At 42.6% G+C, this 23853-nt stretch overlaps 1 protein-coding gene across 5 annotated transcripts in view; it reads left to right on the plus strand.

The window, feature by feature from the left end:
* Positions 1-23853, plus strand: part of LOC101652105 (ankyrin repeat and SOCS box protein 3) — a 141220-nt gene that overhangs the window by 84024 nt on the left and 33343 nt on the right. For all 5 annotated transcript variants that reach the window (XM_045294201.1, XM_045294203.1, XM_045294200.1 and 2 more), the window contains one exon: positions 18684-18842. In XM_045294201.1, the coding sequence (XP_045150136.1) occupies positions 18684-18842 (159 nt within the window). The remainder of the gene's footprint in view (positions 1-18683; positions 18843-23853) is intronic.

Raw genomic sequence — 23853 nt, forward strand, 5'->3', positions numbered from 1 at the left:
GAAAGCTGGGCCTACAAAGTAGACCAGCAAAATACTAAAAAGAGAAAATGTTAATATGACTTGCTAAGAATATATTTTCTGTCTTTCCTGTAATCATAAAACATATGTCTGGCATTTTTACTGAGGGTGGTAAAAATGCCTGCCTTGGATGACATCAGTCTGGTGGTGTGGCTGAACATCTATATGTGGTGCCCTTTATGTGGAGGTGCCTGGTCTGTCTGTATTACCTGAACTAGGTGATGCGGCAAAAGTAATCTGTTGTTTTAACGTAAACATTAGAGAGTTACTGGTCGTGTTTATCTTTTCTTTCTTTGTTTCTCAAACAAAAGAAGCAGTGTTGTTGAAATTAAGGGTGTGCTTTGTTTGACTTAGTCCCCCTCAGTTTTTTCTTTTATTAATATTTTTTTAATTTTAGGAAATTGTACAATTACTTAGGCTTTGTATTTATAGAACATATTCATTCCATATCCTTCAGGAGCCTATAAAATAAATTTAAAATGTATTGTTTTCTTGGTCAATAGATTCAGAGACAGTGGGCACAGCAGGGGCTTTGGGATCCAATGAAATATGGGTGTAAATCTTAGTTCTCTCCTTTTTTGTTGAATAATGAAAAACTGGCCCCGGGGACATCTGACCTCTCTTAAGTTCAGGAGGGGAAGGAATAAAACTCAAGATCAGCAACCCAAGGCTGGTGGTTATGTCTTCTCTCCAACCTTTTTACCAGTGTGAGCACCAACCGAAACCTCCCAACACACCTCCGCTCCTCCACTGGGTGATAATTCTTTGCAGTGGCCACACAGAACTGACAGAACACTCTCCTGGTTATAGGCTTATTAGGAAAGTAACAGGTCCCTCTTTTCTGGTCTAGAATAACTCGGGGTATACTTCTTCAATCAGGACATCCTCTTCTCAGTCCTGCCCCACAGGCAAGCCTCCCTCAAGGCCCTTTGCACCTCTGCCTAATCTCTGGCCTCTTCTAGGGCGAGTATTGCAAAGCCTTAAGCTCTACCTGTAAGCACTTGGAACCACCCCATTCCTTAGGTACACGTGTCCACATAGTCATACCACTTTCCACCACTCTAAGTATATCTTTGGCTACACCATATAGTCTCTTGCCTGGATTACTGCAGTAGCTTCCCAGAAGGTCTCTCTATTTTTGCCCTTGCTCCTTCCCGATGCCACCGCAATGAACTTTCAATACAGTAAAGAGATTTAAAAACATATATAAATCAGATGATCTTTCCTGCTCAGAACTCTGTAATACTTCCCATTTTTTCTGACTTAAAGCGCTGTTGTATAAATATTTCCTAGTACTGTTATATAATTTAAATATAACGATTCCCTTAACATTTTGTTTGTCCTAAAATTGAACAATTGTAAGTCGAATCTCAGTGAATCCCTTAATAGATGTGCAATGCACAAGCCTGGCTATAGGATAATGTCTTCAAAGTAAATGGGGTGATTTGAAAAGTATACAAACTTGAGCAGCTGATGAACAGCCACTTGCTCTCAGCTTGACTCCGATGAGACCAGTGTCATGATCCAGAGTCTCCACTGGCGGATGTATCTCTAAGTGCACCCCCAGGCCTTTCTTCTCAGGCATCTCTGGGTGGACGCAAAGTCAAAGGCCTTTGGCAGCCAGGTGCTTAACCATTTGCATTACACTGGGACTTCTACAATAACAGATATGCATGATTATCTGCTGTGTTAATTAGGATTCTTTCTGTAAAAATGAAAGAACCCAGTTCAAGTCAGTATCAACAGAAGCAAACATAGTGTATCGCATGTAAATACATAGGGAGCAGCAGGTCTCTTTAGGCAATGCCAACTCCAAGATTCAAAGTGCAGGCATCACGACCCTGGTGGCCCCTTTTTAAGTTCTGCCTTCCTGTGTTGGTTTTATTCTCAGGCAGGCTAACGATTAGAAGTTCCAAGTTTACCTCATCTTTTAGAAGAGCTCTTTATGTACTATGGATGTTAATCTTGCTGTTACATGTGTATCACATAGTTTGAATAAGTTTTCCTAAATCTTTCAATTTTTTATGGCATCTAATTTCTTATTAATGCCTTCAGTCCTCTTCCTCCCAACCTACTTCTTTCCTTAGCTTGTAAGAATGTTGCAGTCTTTCCTACATAAGATTTGCCTGAGATTTTGTCATATGGTGAAATTCTATGTATGTGGAAATAATTTTATCTTAAACTTTTTAGGGGGATTCCTAAATAAAGCATAATGCCTCTGAAATCAAATCAAATCCATTGCCATTGAGTTGCTTCCAACTCATAGCAACAGAGTACAACTGCCCCTTTGGGTTTGTGATGCTTTAGTCTTTCTGGGACAGACCACCACATCATACAGAGCGACCTGTGGGTTCCACCCATGCATGCCCACGGTGAAACCAGGGGTCCTTAAGGCATAGTAAATGATATAAATTGTGTGAAGGGCTTGACTCCACAATGTACTTGAAATGGACATTGAACACCTGTTGTGATTGCTTGTTGAAACACTGCCCAGTCGTGCATCAAACACTGTTTGAGCCCAGTGTTGTAGCCACTTTGTCAATTCACAGTCCATCTCACTGAAGGCCTTCTTCTGTTTCACTGACCTGCTACTGCAACAAACATGATGTCCAGGAATTGGTCCTTCTGATGACCTTTCTTTCTTTCCTTTTTAAAAAAAAAAATCATTTTATTAGGGGCGCATGCAACTCTTATCACAATCCATACACACATCAATTGTGTAAAGCGCATTTGTACATTCATTGCCCTCATCGTTCTCAAGACATTTGCTCTCCACTTAAGTCCCTGGCATCAGTTCCTCATTTTTCCCCCTCCCTCATGAGCCCTTGATAATTTATAAATTACTATTTTGTCATATCTTGCCCTGTCCGATGTCTCCCTTCACCCACTTTTCTGTTGTCCATCCCCCAGGGGAGGAGGTCACATGTAGATCCTTGTAATCGGTTCCCCTTTTCCAACCCACCTTCCCTCTACTCTCCCAGTATCGCCACTCAAACCACTGGTCCTGAAGGGATCATCTGCCCTGGATTCCCTGTGTTTCCAGTTCCTATCCGTACCAGTGTACATCTGATGACATTTCTAACATAGGTGAGGTGAAGTCTTGCTAGCCTTGCTTCTAAGGAACATTTTGCCTGTACTTCTTCTAAGACAGATTTGTTTGTTCTTCTGGAAGTCCATGGTATATTTCATATTCTCGGCCAACACCAAATCAGACACATTGATTCTTTCTCGGTCTTCTTTGTGATTGATTGGCATGTTTTTATTTTGATGGCAAATTCTTCCTCAACTGTTGGGTTCTGGCTTTAATATTTTACCCGTTTTTTCTACTTAAAAGGGGACATTGATGGTTCCGTGGTAAAATTTCGCCTTTTGTATAGGAACCTTGTCTGATTGCCAGACACTTCTCTGTGAGAATAGACTTATATGTTTGCTGAAATGCTGAACAGGTTTTAGCAGAACTTCCAGACGAAAACAGACTAAGAAAAAAGGCCTGGTGACCTGTTTTGAAAACCAGCTGATGAAAATGATGTGTGGATCGCAATGACCTAATTCTTCATGGTGATGACACTCGAAACACTCTAAAACTCGCTGCCACCAAGTCAGTTCCGACCCACAGCCCCTATAGGACAAGGCACAAGTGCCCCTGTGGGTTTCTGATACTGTAACCTTCTATGGGAGTAGAAAGCTAACTGCTGGCCTTGTGGCTAGCAGCTCAGTGAGTAACCACAGTTCCACCGGGCTCCGTCAGCATAGGGTCTTATTGGTAGGTGCCACAGAGGCCGTGGAGATGTCTAGTGACCAGACACTCCTCACAGACCTTGTGTGTTTGAGCCCACTCTTGCAGCTATCGTGTTGCCTGGGGTTAAGATTTATAATACATATTTTGGGGGGGATACGTCAATCCATAGCAGAGTACGTGAGGTTCTTCACGCAGCCCGGCACTTGGTAAGGACGTGAAAAAGTCCTCCTGGTTTAGCTTTAGCTCTTGGGGGTTTTGTAGAAAATGAATCTGCCGACTGTCATTTAAAGGTGAACATTAAAAACAAGTCTGTGCTCTACTTAGCAGGAAAAGGACACTTTGTGTCTGCAAGCCCAGGGCTGTGGTGTCCTTGGTAGAGTCTGAAGCCCAGCGGTTGTCAGTCACTGCTATCCAGGCTCGGCTGAGACGGCCCCATCCTCAGAGGGACACTGAAGACGAATGCATACGTGACTGTGAAGGAGTTGAAGTGCCATTGGGTTTGCCCATTCGGAAGTGTTGACCTCTTTTATCACTTCACCTTCTCTTGAGAAGGACAAAGAGGCGAAGACATTACAAATAGGGAGCAACACGGTCTTGTTTTCAAGATGCCTTCCTTACAGGGAAAGGAAGCAAGTGAGAGGGTGTTGGTTGATGGGCCAATGCAAGATAGTGGCTTTTAGTAAAACTCACATCAACAAAGGAAGGCAGTTTATCAGTGAAATTTTCAAAGCCAGTTTACAGTGGGTTCTGAAAATTTTTATTACAGTGATATTTCTGAGACCAAACATAATTGCAACAATATATAAATATAATGAATACATAGCTGTTTGCATTTATAAGTGTTTTATTAAAGTCAAAACTGTATACATAATTCTGTGGAACCACATTGAGGGTTGGTCTGGCTCTTTTATTCTTATTTTACTGTTAGACTGCCTTAGCTTCAAAGATTTGAACTAAATTTCCAAAAGTATAATCCAAATTATAATACACTGAGCCAAGATCCCTCTCTGGGCTACTTTTTTGGCACAGTTGTTTCAAATTAAATCAAATTTCTATGTGTATTTTTCTTTGGCTAACATCTTCCAAAATCTAAATTGAATAGTGAACTCACTTTTGTATTTCTCCTCCTGTGTTTGAGGCACCTTTTATTTACTTTACTTTGTAAATAATTGCCTAGTAGATTTTATTTCCTTCTCCCTGAGATGGGTGTGTTTGTGATTTTATGGATGTCAAATGATAGTAACAAATGAGTTCACCATTTAATAACTTTAACCTTTTCTTGGCTGAATTATTTTCTGGTTTAAATTTTTGTTGATGCCACATGTTTGTTTGTTTGATGCAACGTGTTTTGAGTAATAGGAGGCATGCTGAGATTAAGAGAGTACACTTTTTTGAGGAAATGTGGATTTTGATAGAATTATGTGGGATATCTGTGCCCCACTGGACTCTCCCACTGGACCCTGGGTGTGGGATTGGCGGAGTGAGGCTTATTTCTTCACATGCACATAGTTACCCAGGCTCTGGCCAGTTAATAGCATGTACTACAATTGGGATAGCAGCTTCCCACAAAACCCGAGAAGCTTGCTCGCTGGTCATTTTAATGACTTTTATTTATTCATGTATGATGTTCTTGATGCCTTCAGGTTTTCTGTCTTCAGTGTCAGTGCATCAAATCTGTTAAGATGTTCTTCAAATTCTGGTGGGATGTACTCAAGGTCATATCTTGACTTTGTGGGCTTGTTTTAATTTCCTTCAGCTTCAACTGGAACTTATATATGAGTAGTTGGTTGTCTGTTCTACAGTTAGCCCCTGGAAGAATCCTTCAGTTTTGTTTTTTGTTTTTTTGTGATCCAAGTGGTTTTTTTTTAATATAACATCAGATATTTATCTATTTATTTATTTTAGTCACTTTATTAGGGGCTCATACAACTCTATCACAATCCATACATACATCAATTGTGTAAAGCACATTTGTACATTCATTGCCCTCATCATTCTCAAAACATTTGCACTCCACTTAAGCCCCTGGCATCAGCTCTTTTTTTCCCCTCCCTCCCAGCTCTCCGCCCCCATGAACCCTTGATCATTTATAAATTATTATTTTGTCATATCTTGCCCTGTCCACGTCTCCCTTCACCCACTTTTCTGTTGTCTGTCCCCCAGGGAGGAGGCCACATGTAGATCCTTGTAATCGGTTCCCCCTTTCCAGCCCATCCTCCCTCTACCCTCCCAGTATTGCCACTCACACCACTGGTCCTGAAGGGATCATTGCCCTGGATTCCTTGTGTTTCCTGTTCTTATATGTACCAGTGTACATCCTCTGGTCTAACCAGACTGGCAAGGTAGAATTGAGATCATGATAGTGGGGTGGGAAGGAAGCATTTAGGAACTAGAGGAAAGTTGTATTTTTCATCGTTGCTACATTATACCCTGACTGGCTCATCTCCCTCCCTGATAACCTTCTGTAAGGGGATGTCCAGTGGCCTAAAAATGGGCTTTAGGTCTCCACCCCGCGCCCCCACCCCCGCTCATTCACTATGATAAGATTTTTTGTTCTGATGATGCCTGATACCTGATCCCTTCACCACGTTGTGATCACACAGGCTGGTGTGCTTCTTCCATGTGGGCTTTGTTGTTTCTGAGCTAGGTGGCCGCTTGTTTACCTTCAAGCCTTTAAGACCCTAGACGCTAAACCTTTTGATAGCCGGGCACCATCATCTTTCTTCACCACCTTTCAGTTTTTTAATCACTGACTTTAGTGGTTGTGGTGAAAGGAAATGAGTTACTTGTGCCTCTTTTACCTATTTCTCTATAAATATCAGTAAAATGATTATGTGAGGCCATGCAAATATGGTGTAGAGGACACTAGCTTGGGGATTGCCCACTTTTGCCATTCCCCTGGGTATAAGACAGTCACCTCAGAAGCAGGAACCAGATGCTCCTAACCACCAAGAGAAGCACCACAGTGGAGTATGTGTGAGATCCTTGCCTGAAGTGGTGGCGAGAGCAGAGTAGCTGTGCTACTTACACTGTTAGGCAAAGGCACAGGTAGGTTTCCTGGCCCATGGAAGCAGAGGCCATGGTGTTGCATGGCTGAGAGGCTGAGGAACAGATACAGACAAGGCTGCTGTCTGAGAAGGGGTGCTGCTGTGGGCAAAAGACTTTCTCAATGTTTTCTGATCTTAACTTGTGGTAACCTATTTACTCACCTAACCAATGAACCTCATAAAGGTGACTTCTGTGTAGCTAGTGCAATGATTATCAAACCCAACAGGGCTGTGGAGGGGTGATTGGTATCAGCCACAGGTGGTCAGATAGGGCTGCTAGGCTATTTTCTCAGTGGTTAGTGTATACAGGTGAAGAATAGTTGTACTAGCCAAACTTCTTTTAAGCCTGTGGATAGTATCCTATCACAGCATTGTACTTCAAGATAGACTTTGAAATGTTCTTTTTGACGATAAATGTGATGCCTTTTCTCTTGAGTTTGTCACTCTTGGCTTACTAAACCTGTGATTGTCCAACTCAAAATAGCCAACACCAGTCAATTACTGCTCGTTACACCTAGGATACCAAGCTTTTTGCATTTATTTTCCATTTTGATGACTTCCAGTTTTCTTAGGTTCATATTTTGTACACTTTAAATTCCAGTTATTAATGATGTTTGCATCTGTTTCTTCTCCTTTCAAGTTGTGCCTCATCAGCAAATAAGGTCTTGAAAGCTTTACTTTATGCACCTCATAAAATAACGTCTACTCTATTTTGAGAAGGCAGCTCTTCCTCAGCTGTAATTTGAGTCCCTTTCAATCAGAGGTGCTCATCTCTGGCACTCTATCTGACAGTGTACCACTGCTGTTCATAAGGTTTTTCAGTGACTGATCCTTCAGGAGCAGGCATACTATTTTCTTCATAGTCTGTTCTTACTCTGGAAAACTCTCTGCTATTGAGTTGATTCCAACTCACCACACGCTTTTAAGAAAAGGTAGAACCAACTACCCCTATGGATTTCTGAGATTGTAACTCTTCATGAAAGTAGAAAGGCTCATCTTTCTCCTGTTTCAATCTGGAAGCTCCACTAAAACTTATTGGCCATGAGTGACCCTGTTGGTATTTGAAATACTGTTAACATAGCTTCTAGTGTCACAGCAACACACAAGCCACCACTGTACAACAAACTGATGATGAGTGTATATAAATAATATATAGGCAGTTCCAGACTAATGAAAGTGTTTTCTTCCAGCAATTCCGTCATAAATTGGTTCTGACATGAATAAAATACCTCATTTAAAAAAGTTTTCTCTGGGGGAAGGGCCAGCCCCCCATGCTTAATCATGGGTTTAGTAAGCCCAATTGTACGGTTAAGATATATAAAGATTATAATAAAGTCATAGATAAAGAGAGAGATAGACAAGAGATTGAAATCATGGAGTCAGACACATTTCATGGTAGCATGCTCAACTCCCGGATGGCCATGATCTTACCAGCCAGGTCCGCACACAGCGTGGGCCAAGGGCAGGAGAGAGAGTTGAGGTGGGCAGGAGAGAGCCGGAGTTGGAGGGAACCGGCTGGAGGGAACTTTAATGCTAGCCAAGACTTATATCTACTTAGGCATGATTACAGGTAACCACAAGTCACAGGAAGGGGCTGTACAATACATCATAGGAATAGGGATGTACAATAGGCCTAAGCGTAACAGGAAGGGGATGAGCTAGTGTTGTACACATGTTAGGAAGGGGAGGGTTGCATGTGGTAAAGGCAGACCCTAGACTCAATATGGCAGCCTAACCTTGGCCACCCTTGAGTGGGCTTGACCTCTCTTGGTTCTTCTACAAGGAAACAGTCAACTACTATCCTTATCAGAAGGGAGTGGGCCCAACTTGTTGTGGCATAAACAGTGTTGTCTGCTTGCTCTGGATGGCTGATAACCGTTAGGAAGGATAACCCCTGTCGACTTCTGTTGATCTCCAAGTGTGTAGTCATCTGCCACGTGTAGCAAGCAGCTAAGTTTGGCATATATTTGGGGGAGACAACTTGGAAGAAAGCTTTCTGTTTCCCACAGTTTTCATTTTTATTATTATTATTATTATTATCATCAGTATCTTTATAAATCTGATATAAATTTGCTTTCTAGTTGTCTTTAGTACTTGGAAACATTACATGTAAACTTAGCTCCATAGATAACATGCATGTGTGATAAAAATTTACTGTGGCATTTTGTATGTTGCAGAACTAGCTGCTTGTGGAAAAGTTCTAGACCATCTTGTTGCCCTTTGGAATGGATACCGAGTGTACTGGTTAGAAAACTAGCGAGAGTTGTCAGTGAGCCCTTTGTTTTCTTCGTCTGTTTTGCTGTACTATCTCACTGCTTCCTTAATCATCTGCCTGTTCAACAGAGCCCAGGGTTTCAAGTAACAGCCCTTGATGTAGTTTAGAAAGGGAAACCTGTATGGCAGTGTTTTGCACAGGAAAGTGTAAATTTGAACATCTGTGAATGGTAACATGAGGAAATAATGCCCTGCAGCGTTTGTGTGTGCATTCTGACTCACAGTAACTACATAGGAACATATAGGACAAAGTGGACATGCTCCCTAGGGGTTCAGAGCCTGAAAACTTTTATAGCCGAATCTTTCTCTCACAGGTAGCTGGTGGGTTTGAACAGCTGACCTTGTTGTCAGCCGCCTGATGTTCAGCACATGGTGCTACATAATAAGATGTATACATTAAAAACGAAAGGGTGGCCATAAGTACAGGTTGTTATAACTGGAGTCTGTCAGAGTTAGCTGCATTTGTCTCTAGACCAGTGTTTCTTAAAGTGAGGTATACTATTCCCTGGGGGTAGCTGGAACCATTGAGAGGGGTTGCAAAAGCAGATGTCTACACTGTAATCCTACAACACAAATGTTTTTAATTGCCAGATGGACACTGAGCAATTTTTCTCCCCCCAAAAAAGGGATTTTTTTGCGAAAAACTATGCTGTAGCCCAGGGGAATGCCCAGCCCACCGGCTAAGTCCCACCCACAGTATCATCACTACCCACTAAGATCACATGCCTCACAAAAGAGGAGCAGTTCTAGCCATCACTTTAGGGGTCAGTTAAATGTCTGACCAGTATTGTGGGGTGAAGGGGGAGGGAGTTCCCCACCAATCATCACAGGTCCGGTAGGCGCAATTGTACAGCGATAATGAGTAAAGATTATAGTAAAGTCATAGAGAGCAAGGGAGGTAAAAGAGAGTCAAGTAATGGAGTCAGACACAATTCATGGTAGCATTGCTCACCTCCGCCCCGCTTGATGGTCGTCGTGGGGGTAACCCGGCCATGAAAGCAGGAGCAGCCTCGGGGACTGAGAATCGGGGAGTCTCCAGGCTCCCGGGAGCCAGAGAGAGCCTCCTCTTTATTGCTGACCAAGCATTATATCTCTTTAGGGGGACATGATTACAGAATCTCACGTCACAGGAAGGGGCAGTACAATAGGCAAACACATTGTAAGAAGGAGATCTATGATAGGCATAAGCATAACAGGAAGGGGATGAACTAGGGGTGTGCCTATAGGAATGGGAAGGTCTAGGGGTATACATGTGACAAGATGGGCAGACTCTAGATTCATGATGGCAGCCTAATCTTGGTCATCCTTGGCTGGGTTTGACCTCTCCAGTGTCTCCTCCAAGGAAACAGACAACTACTATCCTTAACAGAAGGGAGTGGGCCCTACTTATTGTGGGATAAACAGTGGTGTCTGCTTGGCCTAGACAGCTGATAACTCTCAGGGAGAATGACCACCGCCAATCCACTCCTGAAGACCGCCAAGTATACAGTCATTCTGAAGCAGCTAAGTCTGGCATGTATTTGGAGGAGACAACTTGGGAGAAATCCTTCTGTTTCCCATAATTCCCCCTTTTGTTTTATATATAAAATTCAAGATACATGGGCGACATGGTTATTTTCCATACATTAAAAGCTGTCAAGGCAAAGCTTCATAATCCAATTAATACAGCCAAAAATTCAGGCTTATGGTAAACGTCTTGAATCCAGGCCTGGAGGATAAAGGTCCGCTATGCCCATCTTCTATTGGAGGAGGGTATGAGAGGGGCTGGATGCTGCGGCGGGAAGAAAAGGAACGAATAGCAGTGTCTGCTTCTATAGGGAGAATGAATCAGCCATGTGCTCACTTTAAGGCAGCACAGCTTTAGAGGGAAATGATAGCTTACCGCAGGAAAATGTTTTCGGACCCTATCTCCAACTACCAGAGTGGCGGTCTTCCAGCCATGGAATACTAGTCTTCCAGATTCCCTATGTACCAGTCAGGGAATAAGTCCCAGTTTTATTTCTCTTGGTGCTAGTATCCCACATTTACCCTTTATGCATTACGTTTAAGATTTAATAGTGTTACGGAGGCAACGTGGTCTCTTTTCATATCTCTTAGCTTCCTATAGAAGCGACACGAGACTGTGAGCATCAAAATTATGATGATAAACAACACAGTCAGACTAGAACTTAAGCTATGTGAAATGCTTTGAGCCCAAGCTCGCGGGCCCAACCCTTCCATGCCATTCACCAATTGCTTAATCATATCGGAGCCAGGAGATGCCTCAAGCTTGTCTTTGAATGTATAGAAAATATCCTTTTTAAGCTGATCAACATCTAATGAAATGTTTCCCTTAAACCCTTGCAAATGTTTCCTGATCAAATCCCAATTATGCAATGTCTTATTATAAGGATAAGGGGTCATACAGAAATCCGTAACATTCCAATCACACTTTAGCATTAATTGATGTTGTAAGTCCATAATTTGATCTCCCAACCACTGGACAGTTTGTTGCAGCTCTGCCACGTTTCCCCCAGTTCATCGTCCACCTTTACTTGAGTGGCCCAGAGCTGATGTGAGTTCACTTGCCACTTCTGCACGAAATGCTCAGTTTTGATGGACTCTTGTAGAGCACTCCCAGCGACAGCAGCAGTGGTGGCAATTGCTATAAATCCAAATATAGCTGCGATTAACATACCCACGAATCGGCGAGGTCCTTTCAGCATCTCAGACATCATTTGCATCACGAAGGATGATTCTGGACTGCTCTCCCATCTGCGCTTCATCTCCACTGGAATCCACACCCCCATCCTGCTCTTTAGGATGAGGATGCTGTCTTTTGAAAGGTTTACAAGCAGAGCATGGTTAATGCAAGTGTATAATCTACAATTATGGCAAGTGGCACTGCGAGCAGTTTCATTTATGATAATGTTTCCTACAGCAAACACATAAGGCAGCTTTACACACGAGACTATGTATCGAGTCTCCTTCTTGGGAAAAGTATAAGTATAGCCAGAATGACTGGTGCCAGTAAGGCATCCTGTATAGTCTGTTAAAGGCTTAGTGGCAAGCGGTAATTTCCACAGGTCCCACTGTTCAGGTCCTGTCACAGGCTTCAGTAACCTGGGGCGGGGAGGTGCAAGGCCTCCCTCATGCCAGGCCATCGACCTTGACCTGAAGGTGGCAATGCCATTAGGGGTCCTTTGCCATTCACAATCACTTATATAATCACATGAGGTGAAATTAGATTCCTCTGAGCAATTAGTTAGAAACTTCCCATGGGGCCCCAATCAATGATAGTCACAGTGTCATTTCTTAATACCTTTCCATGTGGCCCCTGACATTTGAGCCATTTGAGTCTATCAGCAAAGACATGCCGGTAACTCATAACTTTACAGGTTTCCATATCTCCTCTTCCCTCCACAGTAGTGGAGTTTTCATATTCGGCAAATGCTTCACCCATTATCATATAGAAGCCATAGCTGGTTTCATTAAAGACCAGCCAGTTATTCCATGTCTGATAGTTAACCGTTAAGCAGCCAGGGTTGGCGCCCACACGTAAAGGCAGAGTTTCAAAACCGAGAGTGAAATTAAATTCTCTGCCTTGCTCATCAGGATGTCTGGCTACTCCATTTCCCCAAGGCCCCGGTGTCCATACGGAGTCATTTACAAATATGACAGAGCCAGCCTGGGTCCACTCCACTATCTCTAGTAGAGGGGATGGGGGACATAAGCCCAATAAAAGTGATTGGCACTTACCTCCGTGGAGACGACAGACATAATGGCAAACATTGCCAGGAGCACACTCTCATGGGTGACAGGCCTGCGAGTGTTAGCTAGTGTTGCTCATGCCTGCTGGTTCAGAACTTTTATCTGTCCCCAGCTAGGGGGTTGAGTTGTCGAGTGTTTGATCCTACGATGTCTCTTACTTATGGAGAGGGCTGCCATCTCCTTGACTGGGGCAGAGTCAGGATCACAGTGGCTAGGCGGGGCCTTCCTTTTCCTTGTCCCTCTCAATCCGTGGCTGGACTCTTCTAAGGGAGGGTCCATCTATTTTCCCCACCATCTGAAAGAGTATAAGCATAGCCTCTACCCCTGGTCACCAGCAAACCTGGTTTCCAGACTCCGTCATCGTTCTTCCACCAGATTTTTCCCGAGTCAGCTTTCTCTGTGGGGGTGGAAAAGTGTTTCTCCGCCCTAGTTACATTGGAATCTTTTGGAAGTGAGAAGAAATTTAGAGTCAATATGGCCAAATGGAGTTTATTGTGTGCTGTCTCACCTTTCGTTTCCCCCTTCTATTCAAATAATTGAGTTTTTAGTGTGCCATGTGCCCGTTCAATGAGGGCTTGGCCTTGGGGGTTGTAAGGGATCCCTGTTAGGTGATGGATATTCCAATCTTGACAAAAATTGCGAAATCTCTTGCTAGTGTAAGCAGGGCCATTGTCTGTCTTTAAGTGTGTAGAAGTGCCCATCACAGCGAAACAGGCCAGCAAGTGGCCGATGACATATTTTGTGGACTCGCCAGCCATGGCTGATGCCCATAAAAGGTATGTGAGTGACGTCCAACTGCCAGGTTGCGTTGGACTGGTCACCACCTGGGTTGACTCCGTCAGGTCCTTCTCTGAGAGGCGTGCTGGCAGTGAGGGCATTCTCTGACAATCTGCCTGGCCTGTGCCCATGTCAGGTGATACCTATCCCTAAGACTGGCAGCATTGTGTAGTCTTTGATGTTCCGCTTGTGGGAGTAGTGAATGCCTTTTGTGTTAGCACGTCTGCATTGGCATGTCCCAGGGAAATGGGTGCCGGTAATTGTGTGTGTGCTCTTGTGTGTCCTGTGAAGAAAGGGTGAGAGCGTGTTCTTATCTGGTTCTGTAAAGTGAGGAATAATCTGCCGATGTCAGAGTATGGATCTATCTTCAACTTCGCTGTTTCAATGAAAGAACAGACTTGCATTGTGTAAGCCGAGTCACTGATTATGTTGATAGGCTGCTTCATATCTTCAAATAGTAAAATGATAGCAAATATCTCTGCTTTCTGAGCAGAGGTGTAACAGGTTTGGAAGGAACGAGAGGAGGGACCCCAGTAGGCTGCCATGCCATTACTGGAGCTGTCTGTGAGGTTTTATGGGGGCTCCTTCAATTGGCTTGTGTGAGAAAACCTTGCTGAGGGTCCAGGGAGTTTGTTTTAGAAAACCCCAAAGTCTCCCTGGAGGATAGTGGCAATCTAGTTTCCCACAAAATTCGGCTAATGCTATCTGAAAATCCGTGGCAAGTTCTAAAAGGCTCCTCACTTGAGCGGGAGTGTAAGGCAGAGTTATGACAGCCGGATCAAACCCACATAGCTATCGGCAGCAGAGCCTGCCTTTGGATACCAGCTGGGCTACTTGCGTCCTATAAGGCCAGATGACCTTAGGGCCAGTGTTCCCCTAAATGTATCCACTCGAGAGGCTTGCCCTCTTGAGCCAAAGTAGCAGTGGGAGTGACTGGAATGTGGAAAATAATAAGGTGTATGCTCATGTCAGGATCGACTGGATAGATCGCCCCCTGGCTGAGCCTCTCCTCCACAAACTGCAACTCGAGGCGAGCCTCAGGGGTGAGCTCTCTGGGGCTATTCAGCTGAGAGTCAGTCCCCCTTTAATATTTCAAATAATGTTTAAGTTCCTCTGTGGGGATACCTAGGTAGGGTCTCATCCAGTTTATTTCTCCTAAAAGTTTCTGGAAATCATTCAATGTCTTAAGATGGTCTTTTCTAATCTCAAGTCTCTGTGGCTTGATCGTGATCCGATTTATCACTGTCCCTAGATAGGCGTGGGGACTGGTAGTTTGAATCTTATCAGTAGCAGTTAATTACTAATCCTGCCTGAGAGATTGCCTCACTGATGTGCATATAAGTCTGCTGCAGCATGTTACTGTTAGCAGCAGCTATCAAAATGTCATCCATGTAGTGTATTATATACGCCTCAGAGAACAGTCTCCTGACTGGCTCTTAATACCTTCCCTACAAAGAATTGACACATTGTAGCACTGTTTACCATGCCTTGAGCCAGAGTTTTGAGATGGAATCTCTTATTAGGAGCTTTATGGTTCAACTTGGGCACAGTGAAAGCAAATCTTTCATGATCAGCAGGATCTAACTGAATAGTATAAAAGCAATCCTTCAAGTCTATCACAGTCATATCCCAGTTTTTTGGAATCATGCTAGGTGAAGGGAGACCTGGCTGCTACTAGTAGAATTAATAGCCCTTAAGTCTGTGAGCATCCTCCAGCTGCCTGATTTCTTTCTAATTACAAACATAGGGGAGTTCCAGGGGCTAAGAGTCTCTGCAATATGACCCTCTTTCAGCTGTTCTTGTACAAGATCATGCAGAGCCTGCAATTTTTCATTGATGTTATAAATATCCAAATGGCCCGTTGCAGGAAAAAAGTCCCCACCCCTGCAGAAGAACCCCACTGTCGCCTAGTGAATTCTGACTCAGAGTGGAGCTGCCCCTCAGATTTCTAAGGTGGTAGTCTTGGAAACACTGCCACAGCGTTCTGCTGTGGAACGGCTTGGCAGGTTTGAATCACTGATCACTCAGCATTGAGCACTGGACCACCGGGTCTCCTTTCTAAAAAGTCAATCACCTGTAACCCCACACTTACACTATGTCAACATTTTACCAGATTTATTTGTTGTGTCTTTCTCAGTATTTTTAAACACTGTTCAAAATTTAGAAACCAGTTTCTTGTACAAATGAAAAATTTCCCATTTTGTATAGTAGTCCCTGCAGAACTTTAAAATCTTACCATTTCCTAAAAACCTGAGAGAATATTCATGAATCTTAGGAGATTTAAAAAATTATCCATTTCTTTTTACATGCAACTTGAAGTCGAATTATGGTGTTTGTTGCATGTTTTTTAAGTCCATCACACTAGTGATATTAAAGCCCTTGAAAATTAAAGATGGGATATCAGCATTATGAATTGAACAGATGGTGCTTTGGGAGAATAATGTGACAATCCCACTCAGTTAAGTAAGTAGTTAATTTACATATCTTAGAGACCTGTTGGAATTACTTGAATTAAAGTTAAAGACTGGAGTAGAGGTACTTATTAAATGACACGAGTTACATCTTTGTTTTAGAAGTGTTTTTTAAAAATGCACTACAGCTAATGTTCTCCTAATTTACATATTTTTTTCATAGCTAGTTACAAGACTGTACTTAGTCATAATGCTTAGGCATTGAATTTGTGTAGGTTTTCTATTTCCTGTTTAAAGTTGCAAAATTACTACAGAGTCCCTGCTTCTCTCTCATCCAGTTACTTCTGTTGTTAACAGCTTTTATCTCTATAGTACACTTATCACAACAAAGAGCCAACATTAATACACTGCTGTTTACTAGACTCTGCATTTTATACATGTTATACTCGATTTTCCCCATTATCCTTTTTGCTATCCTTGGCACTGAAGTTCTTCTGTGTGGAGGAGTCCCTGGGTGGTACAAATGGTTAACACGATCAGCTAGTAACTTAAAGGTCAATGTGTGAGCCACCCAGAGGCACCTTTGGAGAAAGGTGTAGTGATCAGCCATTGAAAACTGTGTGAAGCACAGTTCTACTCTGACAAATGAGGATGAGCTGACCTGATGTCGCAGCTGGGGTGTGTGTGTGTGTGTGTGTGTGTGTGTGTGTGTGTGTGTGTTGAGGGGGCGGGAGGTTAGACAAGATGAACCTGGTGCATCGTACGGGACCAGAAAAAAAAAAATCTTCAAAAAGCAAGACACTGGTGGCAAGTTAAAGGAACACTACAGGCAACCTGGAAAGGTTTCTAATGGCCAAAATTGGAACAGTCTGAGCTATAAAATAATCTATCTGTATCTCCTCAGCTGTCTCTATCATGTCTGGACTCTTGTGCCACTTGGTTCATTTCATTTCGGCCTGGCCTTCTTCCTTTGCATATCTGAAACTTTCCCCCACCCCGACCCCCCCTTTGCAGCATGAGAAATCCAGCTTCTACCTCTGCCATCCACTTTATGTGTTCACTCCTAGCATATTTATGTAGTGTTTCAGAATTGCTTACCAGCCCCCTGTGAGAAACAACTAGAATATAGTGTTTATATGCATTTCCTTTTTCTTCATTTTATGGTAGCCAAACCACCAGTACACTTTGTTAGAAGTGAAAGCAAAGATTTTTACTGGTATAAGGAGATCCACGTTTCAGAAGATGCACCCAGCACCCCAGTAGAGTGTTCTATATTGCAAGAAGAGAGTAAGGTTTTATTAGATGGAGTAAACATGTTCACAGGCACAAGGAGTGCATAACAAAAAGTTTCAGGGATGTTGTTAAAGGACAATCTTTCTTAACATTTATGTTTCTATGGCCTAACTTCCTAGAGCATGTTGACCAAGGATCAAGCTGCACAAACAGAAAAGACAAACATCTTTTAGCCGATGACTTCTTAGACAAGTTACGATTTTGATCTTTTTTCCTTTTGGGTTACAAGCAATTAAACTTTACAAGAAGCTCCGTGTTCTCTTTAAGCAGCAGGAACGGAGATGTGCTGCAGTTTAATTTAGGTCTGGCCCTGCCACTTGAGTCATGCCACAGTCATTCTTGGTTTGGGTTTTGCTTACACATTATCCAGTCATAATAGTTGTCAGAGTTACATACTCAGGTCCCTGTCTGTTTCCCCACCTCCTCAATGGAACCACGCCATACGTTTGTAATAACAATTCAGTTCTTTTCTCACAGCCTGCCTTCCACTCGAGGATTTCCCCTCCTACCTCCTGATTTGTTTCTAGGATGTATAAAGGTCCACGCTTTGGCACTGTGAAGGATAGTATTTTAAGTGACCGGGATTAAATCTCATCTCTTTTTATTCTTTCTCATTGGAAAAGAAGAGCCCTCGTGGTACGTGGTGCAGTGATTATGCGTTGAGCTGCTAAGCGACCACAAGGTGCACAGTTTGAAACCACAAGCTGCTCCATGGGAGAAAGATGAGGTTATAACTGAAGAGTTAAATTTTTGGAGAAGGGTGGAAGTGGGAGTAGTTCACCTCTGTCCTAGGTTCTCCTGTCCCTGATGGGTACCTTCTTGTCTGTTCTTGCACCAGAATCATATCTTAACATGGCTTAGTGTATAGTATGTCTAGGCCCCCTTCAAGGCTTTCTTCATTTATTTAAAAAAAATTTTGTGGCTCCTACATACTGTGACCTATCACTTTGAGTCACTTACCAAGTAGAAGGAGCTCTGGTTGCACAGTGGTTAAAACAGCTAAACTGTGAACCAAAAGGCTGAACTTTGAATTTACTAGCCACTCCTTGGGGGACATTCTGCTTCAGTAAAGATTTGCAGCCGTGGAAACCCTATCAGAGTAGTTCTACTCTGTCCTATAGGCTGTTTTAAAATCGTAATCAACTTGATAGCAGTGGGTTTCATCAAATAAAATATGTCAGCTAGCCAACCAACCAAATAAACTGGAAAAGAAATGGACAGAATTGTGTTAAAAATACCCAACAGCTGCTGAAACCTGACAGCAGTCTGGACTTGGTCTTGATTTTCTAGAGACTGTCTTTGAATGTTTGCCGCTTGAGACCTAGAATATTAGTGATAATCTTCTAGTTGATGTTTTCATATTTTATTCCATAGATTCATCTGAAAACTACATTAACACAAAGACTTTTGAGGGCTTCTCTGCCATACATCTCGCTGCAAGTCAAGGACACTGGAAGGTCATACAGATTCTATTAAAAGCTGGGGCAGATCCTAACGCATCAACTTTAGAAGAAACCACGCCACTGTTTCTAGGTGAGGTATGCTATTTTCATACAGGTGCAATTGATTTCCTCCAGCCCCCTCCCCCCCCCAAAGAAACAATTTAACTTTCCTCTGAGCTATTGTATTTATAATCTGTTCTTTTGGTATGAGATGATCTCAAAAATAGGAAAAATGGATTACAATCCAACAGGCTTTACAACTTTAAAAGCTAAGCCATACTCCTAAGAGTTCCTACCTAAGAGTGGAAAACTTAAAGATAACTTTCAGTTTCAGAACTGAACAGAAACACACAGCCTTCCAAAAATTTGTGGGATAATTCCATTATCGTTTAATCCATTTTCCCTTTTTTTTGTAGTCACCATCCTGTTTCTCACTGTAGTCCTGAATACCAGGTAGTGCTCGCATGGTAGCAAATATTGCAAGGCTTCCTATGAATATTTTATACTTGTATTTGCTTTTCTTTGGTGCGCTGGTGGCATAGATTAGGCATTGAATTGCTTAACTGCAAGGTTAGTGGTTTGAATCCGTCAATTGCTCCGTGGGAGAGTGATGAGGCAGTCTGCTCCATAAACAGTGATGTCTTGGAGACTTTCTGTTCTGTAGGTTCGCCCTGAGTAGGAAGCAACTCTCTACTAGTGGGTTTTTTGCTTTTCCTAGCATTAAAGAATGGAAAATTTCATGGGAGAACTGACCAACTAATCCGATGTCAGTTAATCTGCTGCTTCTGTGGATCACGATTCAGACTTCTTCAAGTGTGGCTTGTGTTTACTTTCCCGTAGGACCGAGGCTAAGTTTACATGGTGCACATGCTATGATCACTTCGTTTCCTCCCTGCTACCCTCACTTCCTCACATTTTATTTCTCTTCAGGATTATTGTGGTTTATAAAATTTAGTGGAAGATGGGAACATAAAGAGAACAAGGCATTTGGTTCAGAATTAGTGTACCTGGACTACAATTTTAGCCTTGTCACGTGTAATTTATAAGCTCAGGTATTTACTTGGTGCTTCACTTACAAAATGAGAGACTTACAAAATGCCTGCTGTTTGTTAAGGAGTCGAGAATAAAAGGAAATATCTGTGAACGTACTCTTTTCTTCATGTAAGTATAAAGCATTGTGTGCAGTAAGTCTCTCTTTTGCTATATGATTCTTTGAGTTTTGACGAATAACTTCACGTGATGGCCAGGCCACTCGAGATCTAGAATAGTGTCATCATTCTCCAGATGCCATTGCGCCACTCGTTCATGACCAGCTGCTCACCAGCTCTGCCCCTGACAGTTCTCTGACATCCTTCTAACTTGCTTCTTCCAGAATGTCAGGTGTGTGATTTAACATGATGCTTTTGATATTTACCTCTGCTTTTGCACATATTTATATGTCATCCCTTTTATTACTGCATAGTTTTCAATTGCACGGATATGCCACAGTTTATTCATTCACAGGTTGAAGGACCTTTGAATTGTTTCTAATATTTGATGATTATGAGTACATCTGGTGCAAACATTTACATACAGGTTTTGTGTAAATATGTTTTCATTTCTCAGGGATTAATACGTAGGAATTTGGGGTCATGTGATTGTTTTTAGGTGCCATCAAGTCTGTTCCAACCCACAGAAACCCTGTGCACGACCGAACGACACACTGTACGGTCCTGCTCCAGCCTTGCACTTGTTCCTGCGCCCCAGCCCATCGTTGCAGTCACTGTGTCAGTTCATCTTGTCGAGGGCCTTCCCCTTTTTTTCCGTGCTCTGCTATTTACCAACCATGGTATCCTTCTCCGGGGACTGGTGTCTGGACAATATGTCTATGAACGTTTTTTGAAGCCCCTTATACTTTGTAGGATTTTCTTCAATTTAAGTTTGTCTAATGGTTAGATTGTGCTTTTTGGGCAGTGCTATCCCAGAAGTGACATGATGTCATATGATCCATTCCTCATGGTATTCATGAAAGTATTTTGAATACTTGTAAAATACTGTTTTGAAGGTGTTTCACAGAAGCCTCGCTGTAGTTCTGGTTTCCTATATATCAAGTTTCTTCTTTCCCTCACATCCATATTCAACTCACTTTGAACATTGTGTAAACTGCATAGTAAGCACGCTCTAATTATTTGTTGAAAAAATGAATCACTGTCCCTGAGAAGGCCTCTCATAAAAATTACTCGTTTGTAAATCTGTAGAGACAGTAACTGGATTAATGGCTCCTTGTGGATATGGCAGGGAAGGTTAGAGGGAGATGGAAAGCTAATAACCATGAAAGCAAGAATAAAGAAAATATTGTGAAACTGATTGTGGGGATGATTGTATAACTCGCCTAATGTACAACTCTTCATACAATTCAACTGTTGAATTATGTGATATGTGAACTATATGCTTGCTGTAAGGTGGTCGAGAGGCTCCAGAGACCAAATCAGTCGAATTTGAGCAAACAGACTTTATTAGGGAGAAAAACCCAGCCTGGGCAAAGTCCCACAGTCCACAACATCTGGGCCTGGGAGTCACACTCCAGACTACAGGAGTGGTGTTTATATTGCCGGGGAACATGTGACTGGGCTGCCTTGATCCATATAAGGTAAAGTTGTCAGGAATTGGGAGAAAAAGGTATGTCCGGGTTTCTGGAATGTAAGGTGTCTTCCTGGTTTCAGGTGTGTTCGTGCTGGGTGCGGTGGGCAGTGTGAAACGTGCAGGTGCAGGATGGGCTGTGAGCAAAACGGGCCGTGAGTAAAAGGAAAAAAGACTAGCAAAGCTGCTGACAGGTTACATTAGCCAGCTCTGGTCAGCTCCGCAGGTGTGTGTGGGAGATTCAAGGTCACTCCCTGCTAGTTGTTTCAGCTAGCTCTGGTCAGCTTCGCACACAGGTGGGGGAAATTCAAGGTCACTTGCTGCTAGGAGCCAGCCTGATACTGATCCGGCCAGACATATGCCAATATTGGAGAAAAAAAAACAATGAGATAGCCCTTCACACCTACTAATATAGCAGTAATTTAAAAAGATGGACTTGAAAAAAAAAAATCTCTTGTCTGTAAGTATTTTGAAATTTAGTAAACCCAAACTGACTGCATCAAATTGGCGCTGAGTTACAGCAACCTTATAGGACTGCCCCTGTGAGTGTCCCAGACTGAAACTTCACAGGAGTAGAAAGCCCCATCTGTCAGACAGAAATTATTGTAAACTTGATTATGGTGAATTGTACTATAATATGATACTTGGTCAGTTGACCTCTCTCTTGACCCAATCTGAGCTTGCTCTATGCTCAAATATTTCTCGATTATTCCAAGAAAGAAATTTCTTCTCTGGCTTTTTAAATACCGTTGGTGGTTTTTTTCTTTCTTACTCTGTATTTTTTTTAATCTTGATATTATTATTATTGCTTTCTTCTTGCTATCTCATTTTGTTTTTTTATTGTTTCTGTTAGGTTTCCCAGTTTAGGAAGCATAGAAACAAGTTGGCTGCATACAGAAAATAACTGAAACAGTGGTTTATCGGGAAAGGCGGGGAGGGGGATGGGAGCGGATTGTGGTGATGTATATACAACTCTTATTAGAATTAGAAGTGGCTTATCTATGTAAGTGTATGATATGTGGATATTATACCATTAAAAGTAATTTAAAAAGAAACCAAACTTGCTTAGGGAGTGTCAGGGGAGCCAGCCCCTAACAAACCATCACAGACCCGGTAGGTGCAATTGCACAGCCAGAATCAATAAGAGTTACAGTGAAGTCATAAAGAATATGAGGGATAATAGAGAGATTGAAATAATGAAGTCACATTTTGTGGTAGCATGCTCACCTCAGCTCCTCTTGGTGTTTCAGGGCAGGAGAGAGAGAGAGAGAGGGAGAGAGATTTATTGCTAACCAAGGCTTATATAGCTTTTGGGGACGTGCAAGCCCCTAATTACAGGTAGAGGTATACGTCACAGCAAAGGGTTGTACTCTAGGTAATACAGTAATGGGAGGGGGACAATCTAGGTGTATACTCGCAATAGGAAGAGGAGGGATTAAGGGTAAACAGGTAACAAGATGGATGGATCCTAGATTCTTGACTGTGGCCTAACCTTGATTGACCTACAGCTGGAGACTTGAGTTAGTCTAAGCTTTGAGGGGAAGCAATCCACTGTCCCTAAAAGCAGGGAGTGAGCCCTGCCTACTGTGGGAGAAACAATGATGTCTGCAATCCACTGTCCCTAACAGCAGGGAGTGAGCCCTGCCTACTGTGGGAGAAACAACGGTGTCTGTTTGCTCTGGTTGCCTGGAGTCTTGTCTTCGGGCAAATAACTTGATAATCATTCACCATTAGTTATAAGCATTGTCCTAAGTCTAACACATATATATTTGTCCATGTAATGTGTATTTTAACGAAAGGTTATGTAAGCCCTGGAAAAAAAGGCCTTGTAATCTGCTTTCCAAAGGACATCATCCCTGACAACCCCGAAGAGTGCAGTTCTGCTATGAAACCCAGAGTCCCTGTGATTCAGTGGACTCCAGGGAGGCTGGGACTGAGGTCCTAAATAAACTCTGCTGCTGAATGTTCAGTGGCATGCAGCCAGCAAGTTCACATAGGACATGGGGTGCTGCCCTTTCTGGAACTTTCATGTTCAAGACTTTCTTGATAACCTTCCACATTTGGCAAGAACGGAGAAGCTCAGGACATGCTGACAAAGTTCTCTAATTCTCTCGTGGTGTTAAATGGCAGTTTGGTTAGAAAGCTATACACACTAGACGGCCTTTTGGGAATGCATGCTCTTGCCTATTGTAACATAAGGCAATGTGCATAATTGGAAGTTTAGAGGCAAATTTATCAAATATTACTTCTGGATGTGATCAATATTCTATTTTTGAATCCATTGCCAACAGGTCCTTTCTGGCTCATTGACACTGTATGTCAGAATAGAAATGCCCCACAGGGTCACTGGGACTCCAAATCTTTATAGAAGCAGAGTGTTGCCTCTTTCCTCCCCCAGAACGGCTGGTGGGTTTGAACTGCAGACTTTGGGCTTAGCAGCCCTCACCAGTGCTCTTTGTAATAGATTTGAGTGTTACATAGTG

The sequence above is a fragment of the Echinops telfairi genome, unplaced genomic scaffold (genome assembly GCF_000313985.2).
Source record: "Echinops telfairi isolate 266 unplaced genomic scaffold, ASM31398v2 ScPeMD7_2573;HRSCAF=3158, whole genome shotgun sequence".
In the NCBI taxonomy this organism is placed as follows: Eukaryota; Metazoa; Chordata; class Mammalia; order Afrosoricida; family Tenrecidae; genus Echinops; species Echinops telfairi.